This window comes from Eptesicus fuscus, chromosome 20, assembly GCF_027574615.1.
Source record: "Eptesicus fuscus isolate TK198812 chromosome 20, DD_ASM_mEF_20220401, whole genome shotgun sequence".
In the NCBI taxonomy this organism is placed as follows: domain Eukaryota; kingdom Metazoa; phylum Chordata; class Mammalia; order Chiroptera; family Vespertilionidae; genus Eptesicus; species Eptesicus fuscus.
Genome location: NC_072492.1, coordinates 35570103 through 35592932, shown reverse-complemented (window position 1 = coordinate 35592932; position 22830 = coordinate 35570103). Strand labels below are relative to the sequence as shown.

The 22830-nt window shown below is 43.7% G+C and overlaps 1 protein-coding gene and 1 long non-coding RNA gene across 5 annotated transcripts in view; both read left to right on the top strand.

Annotated features, from left to right (window-relative positions):
• The first annotated feature begins 1 nt into the window (after position 1).
• Positions 2–687, top strand: LOC129147431 (uncharacterized). Its single transcript, XR_008554789.1, has 2 exons — positions 2–135; positions 223–687. It is a non-coding gene; the product is annotated as an uncharacterized LOC129147431 (long non-coding RNA).
• Positions 688–3041: 2354 nt separating this feature from the next.
• The window catches only part of DNAJC7 (DnaJ heat shock protein family (Hsp40) member C7), a 30608-nt gene continuing 10819 nt past the window's right edge, over positions 3042–22830 (top strand). Inside the window, exons 1-5 of one of the 4 annotated variants that reach the window (XM_008149371.3) lie at positions 3042–3275; positions 17693–17781; positions 18608–18732; positions 19359–19472; positions 20542–20616. In XM_008149371.3, the coding sequence (XP_008147593.1) occupies positions 3199–3275; positions 17693–17781; positions 18608–18732; positions 19359–19472; positions 20542–20616 (480 nt within the window). In that variant the 5' untranslated portion in view covers positions 3042–3198. Of the gene's footprint in view, positions 3276–3306; positions 3325–9806; positions 9943–17692; positions 17782–18607; positions 18733–19358; positions 19473–20541; positions 20617–22830 lie in introns of those variants that run through there. The other 3 variants (XM_054709517.1, XM_054709518.1, XM_008149372.3) reach the window with 3 other exon arrangements.

Genomic DNA, 22830 nt, shown 5'->3' with positions numbered 1-22830 from the left:
GCGTCCGGGCTCTGTCCGGCCCCGCCCCCCAGCTTCTGTCCCCCAAGACGAATTCCGGCGGCAGGGAGCCGGCGCCGTCCGCCCAGCGCCCCCAGAGGCCGGCGGGGGACCTGACGGCCGGGACCCGGACTGGCGGTGCGTAGCGGGCGCGCACGGCCCTGGGCTCCCTGGACGCGGGGCGCCGTTCTTGTTGTCTGACGCCCCGGTGTTCTCTCTCTTCAGGCTGCTGTAGTGCAGTGACACTGCCTCTATTCAGTCGTTAATTCATCGAGTGTATCGTGAGCGCCGATCCTGTGCCAGGTGCAGGACCACGTACCGGGAAAAGGAGACGCATGATTCACCCTAGCTGCCCATTGGGAGGTCACTGCCTAGAGGAGCAGGCATCTGACGCAAAAATGACAGCGCGGGGAGAGCTGTCACAGAGGAGCTACAGGAGCGCAGCAGACTTGGGGGCGTTTAACGTGGGCGCAGTGGGCGCCACGGAGAACTTCTGGAGTCGCTTATGTCTGTGTTGAGGTTTGAAGGACTTGGGAGGAAAGGATGAAGAAAACCTGGCAAAGCCCTGACCTGTTTGGCTCAGTGGATAGAGCGTCGGCCTGCGGACTGAAGGGTCCCAGGTTCGATTCCGGTCGCGGGCACATCCCCAGTGGGAGGTGTGCAGGAGGCAGCTGATCGATGTTTCTCTCTCATCAATGTTTCTGACTCTCTATTCCTCTCCCTTCCTCTCTGTAAAAAAATCAATAAAATAGCCCTAGCCGGTTTGGCTCAGTGGATAGAGCATGGGCCTGCGGACTGGGGGATCCCAGGTTCGATTCCAGTCAAGGGCATGTACCTTGGTTGCGGCACATCCCCAATAGGGGGTGTGCAGGAGGCATCCGATCGATGATTGTCTCTCTTTGATGTTTCTTACTCTCTATCCCTCTCCCTTCCTCTCTGTAAAAAATCAATAAAACATATTTTTTAAAAAATCAATAAAACATATTTTTTAAAAAATCAATAAAATATATTTTTTTAAAAAAGAAAACATGGCAAAGAATCATGGCATTTTTCTGGAACTACAAGTACATGGGTTCAATATTGATGGTAGAAGGAACCAAATAATCGAAGGCCTCATGTAGTAGATCAAAGGCTTCAAACTGTATCCTAACAGCCATGGAAAGCCATTGGTAGGTTTTAGTGCAGTAACATGGTCAGTTTTTGCTTTTAAGGTCAAGTCTGGTAGAAGACTGAAGATTGGAAAGAGATGAGACCAGGGTGCCAGTTGGGAAACTTTGATACTATTCCAAGTTAAAAAAAGATAACAAGAGCCAGAATTGGGATGGAAAGATGATAGATTTGGGAGACTTTGGGTAAGAGGATCAAGATTTGATGCTAAATTGGGAGTCAGGAGTGAGAACGAGAGAGGAATTCATGATGTCTTCCATCTGTCTCATTTGATGACGAGGTGAATGATGAATCCATTCAACAAGATAAGGAACTCAGCAGAAGAGAATCAAGTACAGCATTTGTTTTTTCTGTTGTGGAGGGGTGGGGAGAGAATGACACGTTCCATTTAAATATGTTAAGCTTTAGGGATTTGTGAAACATCCAAAAGATACCAGTAGAGAGTTGGATATACAGATCTGAACTCAGAAGAGAGATGTAGGTTGGAGATACCAACAGACAGAGAACACAAAGTGGGAAGATGGTGAAAGACTATCTCTTGTATTAGACTGTAGACTGTGAGCCACTGGCAGGCAGGGCAGGTGGGGAGTCTGTGTCCTCCCAAGCTAGAATAGGGACTTTGGAGAGGGCTGGATAAATGACCTCTCTCTTCCAACCCACTGAGCCCTCCCATTCTCCCCTACCTAATGGTGAGTTTGGTTTCAGCTTCCTCGGCACGCTGATAGTCAGGGATCATGCAAGCAGCCTATGGACAATGGCACATAGTTTTACTAGAGGAAGAGGATAAGATCCCTTTTGAATTCCCTTGCCCTTTTATTAATTCCCCATATATCTCAAAAATTGTTTTTAATATATCTTTATTGATTTCAGAGAGGAAGGGAGAGGAAAAGAGATAGAAACATCAATGATGAGAGAGAATCATTCATTGACTGCCTCCTGCACGTCCCCTACTGGGGATCAAGCCTGCAACCCAGGCATGTGCCCTTGACCGGAATTGAACCTGGGACCCTCCAGTCCGCAGGCTGATGCTCTGTCCACTGAGCCAACCCAGCTAGGGCTCTATCTCAAATTTTAACCTCAAACTCCCCCAATTTAACCTCAGAAAACCCCAATTTAATTCAAGCCCACAAATATTATTGGTTTGGCTGAGGTTAAGTACTACAAAGATGGCTAGGCTGTGTCCCTGCCCTCGAAGAGTTCCCAGTCCAGACTGCATTCAGCAAGGCAGACGTGCTGAGCAGAGAGTTTTTACAAGGGGTGGGAATACTGGGGACACTAGGGCAGGGACCTCACCCTGTGAGCTGCCTTATAAACTCAAGGGCAGGGTCCGGGGCGCTGTGCCACTCTTCCTAGGCCTGATGCTGAGATGGCACTCCCAAGCGGCTGACATGAAAGCAGCATCATAAAAGGGTCAGCGTCATTAGGGTGATGAACCAGCTGGTGCGTGGAGAGCCAGAGGGGATGAAAGGCGCGGGGTGAAGACGCCCTGCGTACCCCTGGCTTGACTGGGCAGGGCTTCCAAGGGCCGATGAAAGCTGGAGGAACCGGGCTCAAAGTGTCTCTTCTTGCCTTTCCCGGGAGGAAGCTGTGGACACGCTCCAAGGTCGGGAAGGCAGCAGTGGGGGGGCTCTTTCCCTCCAGAGTCCTGGGTGACCGGGTCCCCACCCAACTCAGACCCCCTTCAACCTTCCAGAAGACGCTCTAGAGTTGGGAGTTGCTATGGCAACGAGGCTCCGGGAAGACTGAGGAAAGCCAAGGTCTACAGAGACGACATCCTCCTGTACCCCCTTTCGATCTACGGTTAAAGTGGCGCCCCCCACGCACAGGAACCGACCCTGGGGCCCCGCCCCGGCGCGGAGACCGCCGTGGACCTCCGGGGGCGCGAGGCCGCTCTGGCCCCAAGCGGAGCCTCTCGCTGGTAGACGGGCCCGAGGGAGCCTCTCTGGGCACAGCGCCGCTGCGCGACTCGATGCTCCGACCGGAAGTGCTCTTCACCGCCGGCCTCCCACCCGGCTCTCTGGTCTAGGCGGTAAGATGGCGGCTACCGCGGAGTGCGATGTGGTAATGGCGGCGACCGAGCCCGAGCTGCCCGACGAAGAAGGAGCGAAGAGGTAACCGGATAATGGTGCAGTGGAAGGGGCGAGCTTCAGCTCTGTGGCTGTGGGTAACCCGTCCCTGCCATGATGTAGCTCCTAGCTGTTGAGGCGATGCCCCGCCCTCCGTGGACCCCCTCCACCCCCCCCCCAATGCTCGCGATCCAGTCCGGATGGACCCCCTGAAGGGGCGCTCTCGGAGGTCGGACCTCCCCTCCGGCTTCCGCCTGGCTGGGGAGTTGAGGCATCGGTCGTTTTCCAGCAGAGGGGAAGGTCGTCCCTACGGAGGAGACTTGGCCTCTGAGGGAATTGGAGGTCTGTTGCGGGTGGCGGGGGGGGGGGGGGGGGGGGGCGGCGCGGCGACCATGACCCCCGCCTTAACTTCTGTGCATTGTGGTCAATCAGCACTTTGCATCTCCAAAGCCCGTGCTCTCCTCCTCCTCTTCTCCCTTAATTACACCCCAGCGGGTACTGGTCTGGGTGCGAGGTGATGGTGTGTCTTCACTATCGGCCTGATCGCCCCCTCCCCACAGTTACCCCAGAAGTAGAAAATGATAGAAGAGGAAGAGTGAGGGGCTTGTTTCATGCTCTACACGTCAGACGCCCCCCCTCCCGAGTAATACCCTCATTCTTCCCGGGACGATTATTCCTTCTTAAGTTAAGCAGCAAGGGAGAGGGCAGCTGCTTGGGCGCTATTGACACTGCTGGGCAGCTGCAGTGGCTCGAGATGGCCAGGCCGGACTAGCCAAGGGAGCTGCTGAGTGAGTGTTTTTCGAGAACACTCTGGATTCTGGCTACAGCGAAGGCAGGTGGTTGGAAGTGGGGTTGGAACACAGTTGTGGGCGCTCACGCTCCTAATCCTGAAGCAAAAATAACGAAAAGGTTCTGGAGCCCCTCCCCCCCTTTTTAATTAAATATATTTTATTGATTTTTAGAGAGGAAGGGCAAGGGAGAGAAAGAGAAACATCAGTGATAAGAGAGAATCATTGATTGGCTGCCTCCTGCACGCCCCTTACTGGGGATGGAGCCCGCAACCCAGGCATGTGCCCTTGGCTGGAATCAAACCTGGGACCCTTAAGTCCACAGGCCGACGCTCTATCCATTGAGCCAAACCAGCTAGGGCTGGAGCCCCTTTTCTTAACCAGCTGCAGATTAATTGATTACAGTCCTCAGTCTCCTTCCCACGTATTTCCTACCTTTATACCAAGCCTGTTCGTGTCTTCAGTCTGGGTGATTTGAGGTGGTGAGGTAGGGTTTGTGCATGAGATCTGAAATCGGGATTCTGAGGTATTTTTACTGTTTACGTTAGGAACATAAGAGAGATTGAGTGAGGCGGAATGAGTAGATATCGAAAAATAAGGTGAGTTACTACAGCCAGTGTTCCAAGTGCCGACCTGTTGGGAGCTGAGGCTTGACCTAGTATAGTAGGTCCCTGGGCTATCAGAGAACTCAGGATACCAGCCTCTGGTGTCCTCAGGTTGGCAGCAAAATGGCACCCAGAATGTTACTGGCGATTGGACCTTGGCTCAGCACCCTTGATACTTGAGTTCTGGCCAAGAAAGAATTCAGAGCCAAGACTCAGATACAAGCAGAAGTCTATTTGAGAAAGTCAGAGAGGTAGAACAAGTGAGCCAGCTGAGCTGCATGGGCTCAGGGAACAGGTTACAGAGGCTAACGAAGGGCCCTTGGAGCTTAGAAAGGAGAGAAGCAAGGAGAACACCTGGGGAAGGAGGTATGTAAAGGGGAAGCCTCGCCATAGAGACTGCTGCTCTGGGTCCTCCTCTGGAGGGTATTTAGTTGGAGGTCCTGGGAGGATCCCAATAGAATGTTCATCAGCTTTCCAGGAGTGTCTGTTCAGGGCTGTAGTCTTTGCTGATTGGTTGGCACCAGGGATCATTAGTCAATGCAGCTGGTCCTAACGTCAGTGCAATAACAATGTTATTGGCGATTGGACCTCGTTACTTGAGTCTCTAGTTAGGTGGCTTTGTTTGTCTGGTTTTGCTGCTATCCTGGGCCTGGAGCTGAAACACAGGTGAGGCCTGTATGTATTTGATGTGGATCAGGACCTCATTGTCCTGGAGGTTTAATGTGTAAGGGCTATCCTCTGGCCCTCTTACTCATTCCCCCTCTAAGGGGGTCTAACCCACACGACTAGCAACATGCTAGGAGAGGAAAGGTCACGGGAGGGTCTGAACCACCTGACCTTCGAAATGCTAGGTGAGAGGTTACCCTGGGGGCAAGGTCCTTGTTTTCCCAGTTTTGCCCATTGCTGGGGCTTTCCACCTAGTGGCCCATCATCCCTGCGCTGCTCATGTCTAACTGCCTACCACACTTAGGAGTTTTCACATCGGTCCTAGTTCTTTCCAGATATTTAGAATTAAACATTATTTGCATCATTAAGGGACTGCAAATTGAGAAATACAACTACCCCAACACAGCTTAAATTAATTGTAAGGATTAACTTATGTGAAAAGAGTTCTTTGGTTTGTTTCGCTATAAATAGGGTCTTGGGCTGTATGTAATTTAAATTCATTCTGTTCAGTGTAAATATCTGATGTAGGGACTATCCCTAATTTGGGTTCCTTTTCAAAGCTCCCCTATCTAAATCAAATTCTTTTCCTTAAAATATTACAGCCTTAAGAGGATGTTCTATCATAAAATTATAATAAATAAACTGAAGATATTTAAGAAGATATATTAAGAAACATAAAACTGGTGATGCTGTAATGTGACTACATTACCCCAAAACATGGTATTTGGTAGCAGCATAACAAAATAAGGAAGGGTGTTGACTTAATGTTAACTGCCTTATTTCATGAAATTTAAGATGTCATTGGTTATAAACACACAAAACAATATACAGATGATGTATTATAGAATTGTACACCTGAAACATATAATTTTATTAACCAATGTCGCCCTATTAAGTTCAGTACAAATTAAAATAAATATTTTTTAAAAGATGCCATTAGTTGTAAAATGCACAATTATTTCATCTACTACTGGAAAAAAAAAAAACTAAATTTAACTATAAAAACTGAATTCTTACCAAATAGACTTATATGCTAGATATACTTATATAGATTTTAAACATAATAAAGCTTAGATGTTTATTATGTACCACCAAGGTGAACAAATCAAAAGAAAATATAGTGAAATAAACAAAAATATCACAGGTTTTCTGCCTTCCTTAGAAGGTTTACGTAAACATTGGGATCTGTTAGTAAGAAAAAGACTTGGTTATGTATGCTGAAAATGGAGTGGGAATTTAGAAGTTTTGGAGAAAGGTTATTTACATTTTTCATATATCTTGAATCCTCCCATGAGGTCATAGCAGAGAGCACCGATAGGAACATCCCTTATAGCGTCCTTTCCTATCTGGCTTGGTTTGTCATTTGGCCAAGTTCACGTCTCTGGTTACAGTCTTACTACCGGTTCACTTGGGGACACGTGAGTTGATGGGTCTCTTGGGTTGTTTTTGTGAAGTCCAGCAAGGAGTCCTTCCTTGCATCTTATCTTGGCTTAGGGGCATCCTGCTGCTGCTGCTAAATTGTTACAGTCCCACAGGAGGCAAATGAGCGGAGCTTCCAAGACTCTGGGCTTCATGGTAACAGCACTTTAAATGGCTGTTTTATTTCCTCAGCTTTAGTGCCTCAGAGGAAAGAAATGGGCTTTATTTTTTTGCCTGTCACTCTAACGAAGTTCTTTGAGCCCATAGCAGCTGAGAGGCTAAAATAAAAGATGCATAAGTTGGCACTCCAAAATAGATCAGCTTCAGTACATGAAGATTATTTTTCTTTGCCTACCAGAGCAGATAAAGCAACTTGGAAGACAAAGGGCTAAATTTCATAGGTTTTACATTATAGCTGTCCTGGGAAGTTGCTGATGGCTTTATCTAATTTATGAATACTTATCTTGATCGAAGGCTCTGGTCACATTTCCTGGGCTGGGGAGCAGCTTGGGCTCCAAAAGTCTTTATTATGGTAAAATCAAAGGAGTTCACATTGTTCATTAATAGAAGAGACAATGAGGTTTAAAATAACCAATGGAAGCCATAGACTGAAGAGCAGTGACATTACCTGATTCCTTTGAGCTGATGATCTTAACTCTTCTGTATCTTTTCCTCATGGATGCAAACAAGAAGTTATTTTTAGACCCTTTCTTAGTACCTAAGTATTGTAAACTGTGGATTTTGCTTTTTATTTTTTCGTCTATATGTCTGTACTAGAGGCCCCGTGCATGAAATCTGTGCACTGAGGGGGCAGTTTCCTCAGCCCAGCCTGCACCCTCTTGCAGTCTGGGACCCCTCGCTCCTTATCGCCCGCCTGCAGCAGGGGCGGGAGAGGCTCCCACCACCGCCCCTGCGACGGGAGCCCGGCTTCTGGCTGAGCGTGGCTCTCCCTGTGGGAGTGCACTGACCACCAGGGGGCAGCTCCTGCATTGGTGGTCAGTGCACATCATAGCAACTGTCGTTTTGCCGGTCATTCCGTCCTTTGGTTGATTTGCATATTAGGGTTTACTATATAGGATGGGATGGGATAGGATTGGATTGTTGGTGGGAAGCACTAAGCCCTGAGTCCATATCCCAGGATTTGCTGCTGTTGCTGTTTACTATGGCTCCTTGGGACATTTTGGAATTCATAGCCTTCACTGAATTTTTCCCCTTGTTCCTCACCCTGCTTTCAATTCTTAGTCAATTGTTCCCCTAAACTTTCTCTTGAAGTTCTAGGGCAGACAGCTAGACATTTCAGTAAGCCTGCAATTTAAATGGGAATTTATTCTTTGACCTTGAACCCAAATCAGTAAGAAACATTGCTCTCAGCTTTCATTTTTGTTTTGGGGTCAAAGGTGAAAAAATGGGAGATGGGACAAATCCATAGGTCCGTGCTGCCTGTCACTACTTGAACCAATTCAGCAGAGACAGGGTTGGATCATATGAGCGTTTATTCCAGTACTGCTGGCAGTGTGGGAGAGCAGCAGGTCACCCACAAACATCTGTTCTGCCTCTCCCCATAAGCCAGCTGCTTATATTGAGTAGGACACAGATTACCTAGGGAAGTAGGCAGAAGGGTGTGCCGAATGGGCAGTTTTAACAGGTAATGCAGGCTGGAGATTTGCAAAGGCCTGCAGGTATGCAAAGACTGGAGTCTTCAAAGGGCTGGCGGCTCTGGCTTCTGCCCAAAGGTTGTTAATCTTTCCATGATAATGGGCAGCTCCCTGATGGGGAGGATGGGTTACATTTCCGGGTGAGCTTCCAGGTCCGCATGCAACTCCCAGCCTGGTTAGAATGTGCCTTCTTTAATCAGAATAAAGCAATCACGGTTAACAGAGCATGATTAATATTTCTTACAATTATAGCTGGTCCCCAATATTTCATTTCTGCCCCTATCAAAATGAGCCATGGTTAAAGAAGGGTTAAACCTAAGAATACAGAATCCTGAATACCAATAAATTAATTGAACCCTAATATTTAACAAGTGGCAAAATTGTTAATCATAACTGGAACAAAGGGAGAGTACAGAGGAAGGAAAGGTCTCTGTTCCTTGCTGCTCTAATTCGGAACCACGTATTAACCAGAGCCAGGTACATTGAGCTACAAAAACTCTTCAAATGTCTCCCATCTCGAACAATTAATTCCGTTCTTGACCAAGTTGTTCACTTAAAATTTTTCCAAAAATCTTTGCATAATATTTCAGTTCTGGACCTGACAGCCCTTTTCTGCTGATACACCAGTTTGACAAAAAGCGGCTCTCAGGCCACAAACAGGTGAGAATGTAGTCAGTTTACCTCTAAATCTGGCATTGTTAACATCTCAGGAAATTGCTGTGAATATATGTGTGGTGGTGTTTTTTTGTTGTTGTTTTTTTTTGCTTTCGTTGCTGGAGAAATGGATGATTAGCACAATTTTAAAACATAAAGAAGCCATCAAGAGTGCTAATGTTGCTAAGAGTGTGAAAGCAACAATGATCACCGGCAATTGAAGAGGCAGAAAAACTGTTGTTGATTTGGATAAAGGAAAAGCATTAGCCAGCGACCACATTTTGGAGGTAGTGATATGTGAAAAAGGGAAGATGCTGCACCCCTGTGATTCGTTTAAGGGGCTGGTTGGTTAAATTTAAGAAAAGAATTGTTTGTTTATAGATTAAACAGGATTAAACAGTACACTAGGCATGTACTGTATGTAAGAAAGGTTAAAACAATCATTTGGGGGTCTGGAACGAATTAATTCAATTTACATTATTTTTAATGGGAAAAAATGATTCAGTTTTTGAACAAATCGCTTCTCGAACAGCCTTCTGGAACAAATTAAGTTCGAGAACTGAGATTTTAATAAAATGTTGGGCCAGTAAGTGACAGTTGCTCTTGTGTCTAGTCCATTCCCAACGACCAGAACTCTGATTGGCTTAAAGCCCAGCCGTATGTACATTCCAGCCAATCAGGAATTAGTTGAGCCATTGAAGCTAGTATTCTAAGTTTTAAAAAGCTGACTGAGTACTGGGCACTTGCCTTTGCTTTCTTTTTCTAGGATTTTAGAAGATTGGAGAACAGTGGTCAGCGGCTGCCTAGGTGCCTTGTGGTCTGATGCAGAGTCCCTCTGAGAGCCCATTTCTCTCTTACTCCACTAATGTTTGGTCCCCTTTCTCCAGTGCTGAGTGATGTGGAAGTTACTTAGAGGTCGTTCCAGGTATTCTTTTAAACTGAATTTCAGCAGTAAGGGCAGGAATCGGAGTGTACGTTATCCCAGTAGTCTATTCATTTTATTGGATTAACAATTTTTTTCTCCCCCCACCAGATCAAAATGGCAGTTCCTGAGTTTTATTCCACCATTGGTCGGGGTATGAGTGATTTGAAAATGGTAATATGAAGAGGAATATTTGACTTTTAAAGTCTGATTCTGAGACCTAATATTCTTTTGGCATATAACTTCCGTTTATGTGGGGAGTCCAGACTGTCTGATTAGCAAAGTGGTAACTCTTCTGATTCTAATATTAAACTTTGCGGGGGTTCGGGGTGGAGAGAGTGAGGCAAACAGGACCCTCTCTTCTTTTTGGAATATCTGTCTTAAGACAGTTTGCTCTTAGACAGTCAACCACCTGTTGAACTAAGGAACCTAGAGAACTCTGGAAGCAAAATACTAGTTGACAATCTAGATTCCCCACATTGGTTCTCATACCCTCCCCCCAACCCCACCCCCCAAAAAAAAAACCTTCAGAAAGCAGCCTTTCCTTAGTACCTCAGTTCTAGATTTTTTAAAATGTATTTTTATTGATTTCAAAGAGAAGGGAGAGAGAGAGAAACATCAATGATGAGAGAGAATCACTAATTGGTTGCTTCCTGCACACCACCTGGTGATCAAGCCCACAACCTGAGCATGTACCCTGACCTCCTGGTTCATAGGTCAGAGTTCAGCCTCTGAGCCATGCTGGCCAGGCAGTTCTAGATTTTTGCTGTCCTCATGAGTTGGGAAATGTCACAGAATTGGAAACCAAGCAATAAAAAATGGTGGGTTTGGCATATGTTATGAAAACAAGCCTCTGGCTAATTCTTAAAAGCCAGTGACTTGTGTCCTGAGAATGGCTTCCCTGAAGCTTGTTCCTCAGAAGCAGCTTTATGGTTCCGTGTCCTTTCCCCAGTGGGAAGTGAAGGTTAGGTAGGTTCCACAGGTCGTGATTCCTCCCTCTTAAGGAACTAGCATAATTCACAGTTCAGCTGTTTTCTATGAGACTATCCTTCGGCCTGCACTGATGGCATTTTTGTCCAGATTGATTGATTGGTTGCTCGATTTTCTCCCCCATTGAAAGAGCCAGAGCCAGAGCCAACTCCATCCAGCATGTTGCCTGGTGCCTTCCCTACTTGAACAGTAGGGAGTGCTACTGCCTTGTGTAGACTGTATTTGCGACACTTGGTCTCTGCCTCTCTTGAAGCTTCCCCCTGATATCTAGACGGAACAATTTGAACTGGTATGTTTATAAATTTTGTTCATCATCATCATCTTCCTTCTTTTGGTTGGGGGGTAGGGCGGGTGTTTTAAAGTAAAAACAGATCTGTCTTTTATAGGAAATGGAGTAAAGGAAGCTGGGTAGCCCACCTTAAACAACTGGTAGCGGTTGGAGAAAGCCCAACTGCTGTTTTCTCTGAACTGTAATGAAGCCTTTATTTGCATTCAGTGTGCAGTACCTTGCATTAAGTCATGTATGGCTCCCGCCTATCAGTGTGAAACTCAGATTGTCAAATCACCCCTAGATTAGATGATAAGAAAGAGAATAATATGTATTTGATAAGACAAAAATCAAACCTAGCCAGTTTGGCTCAGTGGCTAGAGTGTTGGCCTGTGGACTGAAAGGTCCTGGGTTCAATTCCAGTCAAGGGCATATGCCAGAGTTGCAGGGCCTATCCCCAGTAGGGGACATGCAGGAGGCAGCCAAGCCAATCAATGATTCTCTCTCATCATTGATGTTTCTATCTCTCCCTCTTCCTTCCTCTCTAAAATCAATCCTCCTATATAATAAAAGACTAATATGCAAATCGACCAAATGGCAGAATGACTGATCGCTCTGACACGCACTCATGACCAGGGGGCAGGCACTCAACACAGAAGCTACCCCCTGATAATCAGTGTGCTCCCACAGGGGGAGTGCCACTCAGCCAGAAGCCCTGAGCTGGGGAGTGGGCCTAAGCCATCAGTTGGACATCCCCCGAGAGCTCCCAGACAGTGAGAGGGCACAGGCCAGGCTGAGGGACACACACCCGCACCCGCACCCACACCAGTGCACGAAATTCGTGCACTGGGCCTCTAGTAAAAAAATACATTTTTAAAAAAAAGACAAAATCAAAGTTAGGCTCCTGGTCTCCTTTTACTTTACTCTCTCATGAAGGTCAGAGAGATTACAACATTTAACAGGCCCTGTGACCAGCCTTTGGGGACAAGAGGTTTCAAGCTGTGGGAAGGAGGAAGGAATTTCTACTCTGACACTGGCCACAATCCCATGAATTCTGAAGGGTGGAGGACATTTCTAGATCAGCAGGCAACTAGTAAATCTGACAATAAAAGAAATGGGTGCAACAATAATAGAATAAGGATGACATTTTGGAAGTAGTAAATATAGTAGGAATGCACAATAATAGAATAAGGGTGACATTTTGGAAGTAGTAAATATAGTAGGAATGCATAAATATTGTCTCACTGGCAGTATAAAGTATTATTATTAATAGCCTGAGGGTAAGAAAAGGGAAGATATCTTTTTCTGACGTTCTTCCTGCCAATAAAATAGTCTTCAAAATCAAAGGTCCCTAAACACTCCCCTGTGCTAACAAAATAAATCATTTTGTCCTGAGTTTAGCAAAGCTAGATTTTTTTTTTCTAAGAAAATGAAAAGGGAAAAAAAATCTTATTTTAGCTGTTGCATCTGTTTTGAATTAAACAATTATTAATGCCATCATTGAAAGAGCTGAACTTTATTAAAAAGACATAATTCTAGCCAAATACTTCAAATAAATAAAAGCAGTGTGGTGTGTTTTTGTCATAGAAAAATCTATTCAGCATTTCCCAAGTTAAGAATGTTGCAGAATCATGAAACCATGCTGGTCTTTATTGTTCATGCACTGAGGTAGAATAAATACATCTTAAAATGATACTGTACGAAGAGTGAAGCATCTCATCCCTATTTTAATAATCTACAAATGTATCTGAAGCAATTCCAGAGTGAACCTAGCCATGTTTTAAAAACTACCATCCAATGAATCCCGAATTAGTGAAAGCTGATTACATTTTCTAAATACCCCTTTAATTGCTAAAAGATAGACTAGTTAGCCTAAGGCAAAGATCTTACCTAAGTGCACAACTTGGAAGTATTTAGAGAGAGATGGGAATTTGTTAAGGACATCTAATTTGGGGCACATTGCAATGTCAACTGTGGTGCTTTAAATGTGTTTTTAATTTAGCTGAGCTGCAAATGGGCAAAGTTGGCTGGTAATCATAAGCCCAAATTGTCTGTTTTGATCATATGATGCTGAGCCCTGCTAAGACCTGTGTGAAATGATTCCCTTGGCAGTGTTTGTTGGATTGGTTAGCATCTGTGATGAATGAGTGCTCAGTTGGGAGAGAGAGAATGTACCTGCATGATCAGTGGATACACAGATTTTTAACGCACATGTGGTATAGAAGCGCAGGTTTTCAGGGCTGCACTTTTCCAGTTGATAAGGTTATTTCTAAAAAGAGATACATTTTAGAGTAGCAAAGCAAACCAAGAATGGAATGTATTCTCCTTATCTATATCCGTCTGAGGGAAGGCTGACCCCAGCCCTTCAGCAATGAACCTGTTATAGGAGACATCCCATCATATGTCCAAAGAGGACAGAGTTTTTGAAAACCTTTTTTCAGTAGCTGTTTTCATAAGAATTTGTTGCCGGCTATTAAAGTGAAAGAATTGATTTGGTGCAGGGGAGGTAAAGTCATTTCCAGCATCTTGGAAAATCAGAGAGATGAAGCTTATTCTGCTTAGAGTTTACCCAAGGATTGGGTAGGGAACTGGAGAAATTTGTTTTCATCTAAAAATCTCGAAACCAGCAAGATCTGGAGGAAAAATATATAGGACTCTAGGAGTTAGGAAACCTGTGCAGTCACCTGTGTTGGGAGACACATGATATTACCATCATAACCACTTCAGAAGGCCATTTCAAAGATCTTCATTAGAACTCCTTTGAAAATCTGAAAAAGTACTAGAGATAGAGCACAGCTGTTATGGCCAAGACTATATTTTTCTGGGGTATTATATTTCAGGGTTTAGTCTGAGTTTTATTTTGTGGACATAAAAGATAATCTGTAGTTTAATGTAGTCCCTTTTGGAGTCCTTTCCTTTTTTTAAATTGTCCTGGTAAATGCAGTTAATCCTAATTCTTCCTTTGTCGGTACGGATGTGTTTTAGTAGGTATGTGTAGTATCTCACTTGCTTACCAAATGAATTGACCTTGGCAGTGAGTGGAGTGACAGATGTCACCTCCAGATTGCCCTCAATTCCAGTGTTAACCAGCTCTTCTTCTTTTCCAGTCCCACACCTTTGACATCTCTTCCTTCAGTCCCTTTGCTGTAAGGGCAACTTGAACAAGTTCAACCCCTTCTCAGACTCCCAGGGCAGGATTTGAATGGATTTGACCCTGGAATTGTTCCTGATGCAGCCTTGTTCAGTTGTTGCTGCTGCCATGCTGGATTCCACAGATCCACTCTTGCCTTGGCTGGTCTCGCAGGGTCAGGCCCATTGGTTAAAGCTTGTCACGTATTTCGTGGGGAGGATCTAAACGGAGAGGTACTCCACTTTGGGCATTAGACCTGAAGGCAAAAAATAAGCATTCAGTCTAAAAGCAGCACCAAGTGCCCATTGTTTAGGCAGCTGTTAATCAACCATGTTTCTGTGAAAATAAGTCCTTTTCATGAGGCAATTGTGTGGGAATAGCTAATTCTGGCCTGATGCTGTGCCGTGTGAGGTTAAAAACATGGTAACTTGTCACAACACAATTCTTCTTGTTCTTTCTGCTGTGGGCTGACTCTACATTACTCGCTTTGTTTGCTCTAGAATGGAATCTACTCACCATTTACTAAAATGAAATGCATTTCTTGGGGGAGGCAAAGTCCAGTTCACTAGGTCTCGCATCTTAAAGGAGCCCTGCTCTCTCTATGACTAATTGTTAGAATGTCATTTTGCTTATTTAAATGCAGGTTGCAGTTCTGGAGTTGGGTTTTTTATGTTGGGCTGTTTTCTGTCTTAGTTTAAAGAAATTCATGTTCATTGCCCAGGTCTTGTTCCTGGAAGTACAGATTAACTTTTAATCTTAGGCAATAGGTAGAGGTGAACATTAGAGAGAAAGCATAGCATGGTACAGAGTGGAATCTGACACGTGTGAGTTGACAGCCTGACCTTGGGCCAATTTTCCCCCCCTAAACCTTACTTTCTCCTTTGAAAAATGGAAATAATGTATGAAAAGTATCTGGCCTCAATGATTATTACTAATCTTCCACAGAAATCACCCTTTGCATTTTTACTAGAAGCCCTCGCTGAACTCACTGGCCTCCGTGGGATTAGTGTTTCAGGAAAGGCCACCTTGCAGTAGCTCTACAGATTGTTTCACCTTTGACTGGCAAGCTTTATACTGCTGACACGTCTATCCAAGTGCTTAGATGCCTTTGATTTTCCTCAAGAATTTGTGTATTCTTAGCCACTAGCCAGCTGAAGAAATGGCTAGATCTCTTTGGGCATGATTTTGGACCTGATATTTCCTTTGAATTTACTACTCCATTTCTTCACAGCAATTTGACTCAACTTCTGAAATCCAGTGTAGGGGAAGCCCTTCAGCTCTCTTGGCATGTCTGCTCTGAAAGGAAGGCTCCTCATGGTTTTTATATAGTGCCTGGTTCACTTAGAGTTATAGGGTGGTGCACACCATGAGGAAAGATTGCCATTGGTCCCACAGTCTTGTAGTTGGGGGATCCTTCTTGAGGACTTTCAACAGCACATGGCTTCTTTATACATTGTGACAGTTGATACAAAAAAGAATTGTTCAAAACAGATTTATATCCATCACAATTCAATTATTTTTAGCATTTTAGGTCATTTCCATTATCCTTTCTTCTAGCACCCTTTTTATAATTGTAGGGCTTGCCAGGATAGTCATGGAGAAGAATGGAAAGGGAGATCACCTCAGTAAGAGGACAGCTTTGCCAGTTTGTAGTTTAAAATACATACATAAATAAACCACAAATCTCCCCAATGCCAGTATTCATCGAGTCAAGCTGTAAACTCCCATACCATCACAGGGTTAAGAACTACGTACTTCTGTTCTCACTTCAGGCAACCCTTAAACTCAGTTTGTTTTTACATATGTGGAGGATAAAAGAAACAAAGACTCTTTCTTATAACAAAAATGCTCAAATTTTTAGTAATGTGGTAATCATTTTGGCAAAGAATTATCTTTGTCATTCAAGTTGGTCAGTGGAATGATTTTGGGTATCTTTGATAGAGGTTACTAGTTTGTTCCTTTAAAATGGGTGGGGAACATCTGGCCCACAGGCCACATAAGGCCCTCGAAATCATGTGGTCTGGCCCTGCCAAGGCATTAGGGGTGAGTTGATTAAATGTTTGACCAAATATAGCAGGCTAATTTTTTTTTCAGACTTTTAATATGTTTCTATTGATTTCAGAGAGGAAGGGAAAGGGAGAGAGAGATAGAAATATCAGTGATGAGAGAGAATCATTGATTGGCTGCTTCCTGCGCACCCCCAGTGCGGGAATTGAGCCTGCAACCCAGGCATGTACCCTTGACCAGAGGCCAGTCCGCAGGCCAGTGCTCTAACCACTGAGCAAAACCAGCTAGGGCTATCGCAGGCTAATTTTTTAAAAATATATATTGATTTCAGAGAGGAAGGGAAAGAGAGATAGAAACATCAATGATGAGTGAAAATCATTGATCGGCTGCCTTCACACACTCTACTAGGGATCGAGCCCTCAACTTGGGCATGTACCCTGACTGGTATTCGAACCATGACCTCCTGGTTCATAGGTCTGATGCTCAACCACTGGGCCACCTGCGGGCAGGCTAATTTTTAAATTGATAACGTTTGTATGGCCCGAGGATGAAGTTACAAAGTTTGTCTAATGGCACAACTTCAAAAAAAAAAATGTATGTTGGGGTTAGGACAGAAATTCTGATATTACCCAATTGGTGGTTATACAAGGTACTACAGGGATAGTAGAGGGGACAGAAAGTACCCACATATATGTGATGGGCAGAGGGAACACTGGTGGATGGGTTTTTAGAGCATGGCATTGCAGCCTATATCTCATATGTCCCTGTCATCCAAGTTCTTGGTCTATGCTGTCACTCTGTTTTCTGTCTTAAACACCAATATGCTGTGCTTTTAACCCCTTTGCCTTCTGTTTTTGCTCTGCTTGTTCTTCCAGTGACAAATGCAAGAGATTAAATCGTTAAAACTCAAAGGATATGACCCACTTTACATTGAGAAATGAGTTGCCCTGAATGAAATTATCTGTAGCTCATTTTTTGTAAGTTCGCTAAAGTGGCAGCAGTTGTGACACAGTGGAAAGGAAGTAAATATATATTCAGTTTCTGTGTCTAAATTTGCCTGTCATAAGGACAGTGACTTCGGGTGGGAGTAGTGAGACAAGGCAGGTGACATGAGAGAGGTTTTCTTAGTTTAAATATATCTAAGTGACAAAAAATAACATCTGAAGACCATGGATTCCTTCATTTGCACCTCCTTTTGATCCATCAGCCAATCGAACACATCTGTAAATTCCTTCCAGTGTCACTTTCAGCTCAATGTGCCAGGCGGGGGCTCTGGACCAAAGATTGCTCCATGAGATTAAAGAGGTGATTGATTGCCTAGGTATAGAGAGTAACATGATTCTCTGTCTCCTTTTCAGGGAAGCAGAGTCTTTCAAGGAACAAGGAAATGCATACTATGCCAAGAAAGATTACAATGAAGCTTATAACTATTATACAAAAGCCATAGGTGAGATGGACCTAGTGCTTATGCTGGAAAATAATTTGCTAAATACTGTTATAAATAGTTCCTCTCTAAGAAGTAGCATATCTTCAAGCTTAATGGCCACATGGGGGGAATTACTTTTTTTTATTTTTATTGATTTTTAGAGGGGAAGGGAGAGGGATAGAGAGAGAGAAACATCAATTGGCTGCCTCCTGCACACCCTCTACTGGGGATCAAGCCCTCAACCTGGGCATGTGCCCTGACCAGGAATTGAACCGGAGGCCTGTTGGTTCTTGGGTTGATGCTCAACCACTGACCCACACTGGCCAGGCAGAAATTACTTTTTCTAACTTAAGTGGGTGGTAGTTCTTCCGGCAAATTAAAAGCAACTCCAGAAATTCTAAATCTTATAGCAAAAAGATGCCCACCTACTAAATGCATTTCAGTCATTGCCTTTTTGATCATTGTCAGGTTTTAGTTATCTCAATCCTCAATTTGTCAACATATTTTAATCCCATGCTAGCATTTTTCTCACCCCCAGCTAAACAAATGCAAATTCATTTTCATATCTAATTATATAAAACACAGTCCAGTAAGAAGTTAAATATACTGACCCCTATTCCAAAAGATCATTAATGCACTTTAAAGCTAAGTTTAATGCCGTGTTTTATTTTTAAATTGCACCATTGCTGCTATCCATTTGCATGGGTAGTCAAAAATTTGAAGGTGGCTTTTTAAAGAGTGTCATCATTCCTACTATAGTTTGATATAGTTCTGAGGGAGATGGCCCTTGAGTTTTTGGAGCAATGACCCATTCTAAACCTTGTTTTACCTCCTCCTTTTCCTGTAGACATGTGTCCTAAAAATGCTAGCTATTACGGGAATCGAGCAGCCACCTTGATGATGCTTGGAAGGTTCCGGGATGCTCTTGGAGATGCACAGCAGTCAGTGAGGTTGGATGACAGTTTCGTCCGGGTATGTAACGGGCTCTTTGGGGAGGACTGAGTTGCTGCAGTTGACTTCTAGCCCAGGGGTTTTCAGTGTTAACACTACTGATATTTTGGGCAGGGTAATTCTTTGTTGTGGGGTTCTATCCTATGCATTGTAGGATGTTTAGCAGCATCCCTGGCCGTTAAGGTATCAGTAGCACCCCTTCCCTGCCCAGCTGTAACAATCAACATGTCTCTGACATTGCTGAATGTCCCATGGAATGCAGAATCAGCCCTGGTTGAGAACCACTTCTCCAGCCATTTTCATCCCATGTTGGTTTTTTGTTTGTTTGTGGTTTTTAAAAAATATATATATTTTTTATTTTTTTTACAGAGAGGAAGGGAGAGGGATAGAGTTGGAAATATCAATGAGAGAGAGAGACATCGATCAGCTGCCTCCTGTACACCCCCTACTGGGGATGTGCCCGCAACTGAGGTACATGCCCTTTACTGGAATTGAACCTGGGACCCTTCAGTCCACAGGCCAATGCTCTATCCACTGAGCCAAATCTGTTAGGGCCCATGTTGGTTTTGTGTGAGTGTTTGTTGCTGCTGTTGATTTCTGTCTGCTTGGCCACTCATGCTCCTTTTTGTCCTTTGTGTTTCTTCTAGGGACATCTACGAGAAGGCAAATGCCACCTATCTTTAGGGAATGCCATGGCAGCCTGTCGCAGTTTCCAGAGAGCCCTAGAATTGGATCACAAAAATGCTCAGGCACAACAGGAGGTACGGGTCTGATCCTGTCTGTATCAAAGAGGCAAGGAATAGTGACTTGAGAGTCAGAACTGACATCTGGTCTCACTTCTGCCATCAGCCACACCTGGGTGACTGTAGGCAAGTCTCATAGTCTCTCTGAGCCTTGGCTTAATCTGTCAAAGGAGTGTTTTGTTTTTGTTTTTTAATTTTATTGAATTTAGAGAGGAAGGGAGAGGGAGAGAGAGAAACATCAGTGATGAGAGAGAATCACTGATCGACTGCCTCCTGCATGCCCCCTACTGGGATTGAACCTGCAATCTGGGCATGTGTCCTGACTTGGAATCGAACCAGGGACTTCTTGAGCCATACAGGCCTGGCTCAAAGGAGTTTTGAATATGATTTACAGCTTTAGAAATCTGTGCAAATTGGAGGGTTTCCAAGATTGCTAAGGGAATAGACAAATGCATCAAGGAACTGATTTGAGCAAGGCTGAAGAATTTAGTAAATTTAGCCCAGGCAGTGTGGCTTAGTGGTTGATAGTCGACCCATAAACCAAGAGGTCACTGGTTCGATTCCCGGTCAGGGCACAGACCTGGATTTCAGGCTTAATCCATAGTAGAGGGCATGCAGGAGGCAGCCAATCTATATGTTTCTCTCTCTCTCTCACTCCCTTCCTCTCTCTCTAAAATTAATTAAAACATTTTTTAAAAAAGAATTTAGTAAATTCAAATCCTGATTAAATTGGTAGCAGCTGAAACATCTTTTATTTCCATCTCCGTATATGCTCAGTTTACCCATGGATGTATTTTACTGAGTATCTGCAAGTTTTTTGCTCAGTCCCTGACAATGCCTTGCCTTTATTTTGTATATATCAAGGCATGATTTTTGTATTCCTGAGTTTCTAAGTTCAAATTGAGGGTAAGATTTGGGCCTTGGCCTTTCTGTTAAGGTGTTTGGCTGTATCTTCACCAACTTGATTTGTGAAAAGTCTGTGGTTCTAATTTTCTTGAAATAACACATTCATCAGTCTTATTGATTTTTGTGGTGGTTGAATCTACAACTTCATTAAAACTTTCCCTTATCTGATTTTCTGATGTAGTTCAAGAATGCTAATGCAGTCATAGAATATGAGAAAATAGCAGAAACGGATTTTGAGAAGCGGGATTTTCGGAAGGTAAAGTACAACTATGAGGAAATCTTATGTATTCTTTCTCACAAAGTTGTGTGTGAGTGTGAGTGAGTGAGAGAGAGAGAGTGAGAGAGAGAGAAGCATAGTACAGAAGATCTAGAATAGTACATTTAATTTTACCTTTTCTTTCTTTTTTTAAGACATTTCTTTTTAGAACAGTTGTAGGTTCACAGAATAATCAGGAAGAAGGTAGGTACAGAGATTTTTCATATGCTCCCTGCCCGTACACAAGCATATAGCCTCCCCGCTTGTCAGCATCCCTCACTGGAGGTACATTTGTTACAACCAGGTTTTTGGCAATTATGAATAAAGCTTCTATAAACATCCATGTGCAGATTTTTGTATGGACATTTTTTAACTCCTTTGGGTAAATGTTAAGAAGTGTAATTGCTGGATTACATAAAAATACATTTAGTTTTACAAGAAACTGCCAAAATGTCTTCCAAAGTGGCTATACCAGTTTGCATTTCCACCAGCAATGAACGAGAGTTCCTATTGCTCCACATCATCACTAGCTTTTAAAATTGTATTTTACTAAGGTACTTTTTTGTTAATTATATTTGGCTTTATGATGATAAAAAGCAAAATGAATTTGTTACCCTATTTCCTGTTTTTTATATAAGATAGTGGTCTAAAAATGTGCTTTTAGGGAAAAAAGAGGAAAAGCCAGTTGGAATTAAATACTGGGTTTGGATAATCTATTTTTAAATGCATTTTTATTGATTTCAGAGAAAAAGGGACAGGGACAGAGAGATAGAAACGTCATGATGAGAGGTAATCATTTAATTGATCGGCCGCCTCCTGCCCATCCCACACTGGGGATTGAGCCCACAACCTAGGCCTGTGCCGTGACTGGGAATCAAACTGTGACCTCCAGGTTCATAAGTTGATGCTCAACCACTGAACCACGCCAGCCGGCGTCTGTTTTTATTTTAATAATGAGAGCTAGTTTTAACTCCTGCTTTATGGGAGCTTGATGGAGCTAGAAATCAAAACTAGGAGAGGCCCCTTTTACATTTTGAATAGTGTATGTAACCTGACATCACTACCTTTTTGATGTTAGACCTTTCTACAAAAGCACACTACTGCCCTTTATGGAGCTGTGTGATAGTTCATGGAAATTTAAATCCAAAGGGGTTGGCAAATCTGAAATATGGGAAAAGTATAAAAGCTCTAGGTATCTTTTTAGATGTTATAGTAGTTACGCCTCCTCTGTATAATAACTCCTAACTCCCTTCTTTAGATGGTACTCAGAAGTAGCTTTCACTAGAGTTTTAAAAGAGGAGATAAAAACACTGGGTAAAAAAAGGGTAAAAAACACTCATCAGGATTGAGTTTCAGGATCACTTTAAGGAAGTTTATGAGTACCATCCAAGGAATGGAGTTGTCGCTTTATATGTCGGAATTCGCTGGGTGCTTTCTGCAGTAGGTACTCAATAAATGTTTGACAAAAGTGTACAGTTAAGAATTATTCTTTTGGTTGTTTTTATTATTATTACTTTAAATTTATTGGGGTGACATTGGTCAACCTGAACATACAAATTTCAGTTGAATAATTATTCCTAAGTCACACACTGTGAATGTCTTTTATTTGGTAATACATATATCTGATTAGCTTATGGAGAGTCCCAGCATTAATTCATTTAGCATCCCTCTTCTATCCATTGGTTTTAATAATCACGGTGTCTTGGTAGTGTGATTTATACGTGCGTTTTTTAAATTTCGTTTGTGTGTGTGTGTGTTTGGGAAGCAGTTCTGCATCTTGTCATGTTTTCTGAGTTTACATGGGCAAAAACGTTGTCTCAAAAGGCGGCCTTTGGGTTTCATTTCTCCCTTGCCCGCTCTGGAACCAGAATCCCCATTTTGTGACAGAATCCTCTGTTTGTGACATCCCAGCCCCCCGCCACTGTAGCTCATGGTGATGTCACAAATGAAGAATTATGATCTTGGCAGGGGGAACAGATGAAGTTAGAAGAAACAAAGATCTTCTTTGCTTGCAGCTGTCCCTAGTCATGGGGAGATGGGGGTGGGAGGTGAAGCACTGAGTCTCTGACACTCCCCATGATGACAGAACCATCTCCATATAGAACGTTGTGAAAGCAGCAGGGTGTGGCTGCTGAAATTTTGACTGACTGCTCTCCACCCCTACCCCCACCCCCATTCTTTTCCCATTTAAAGAGGAAAAGTTAATACCATGAC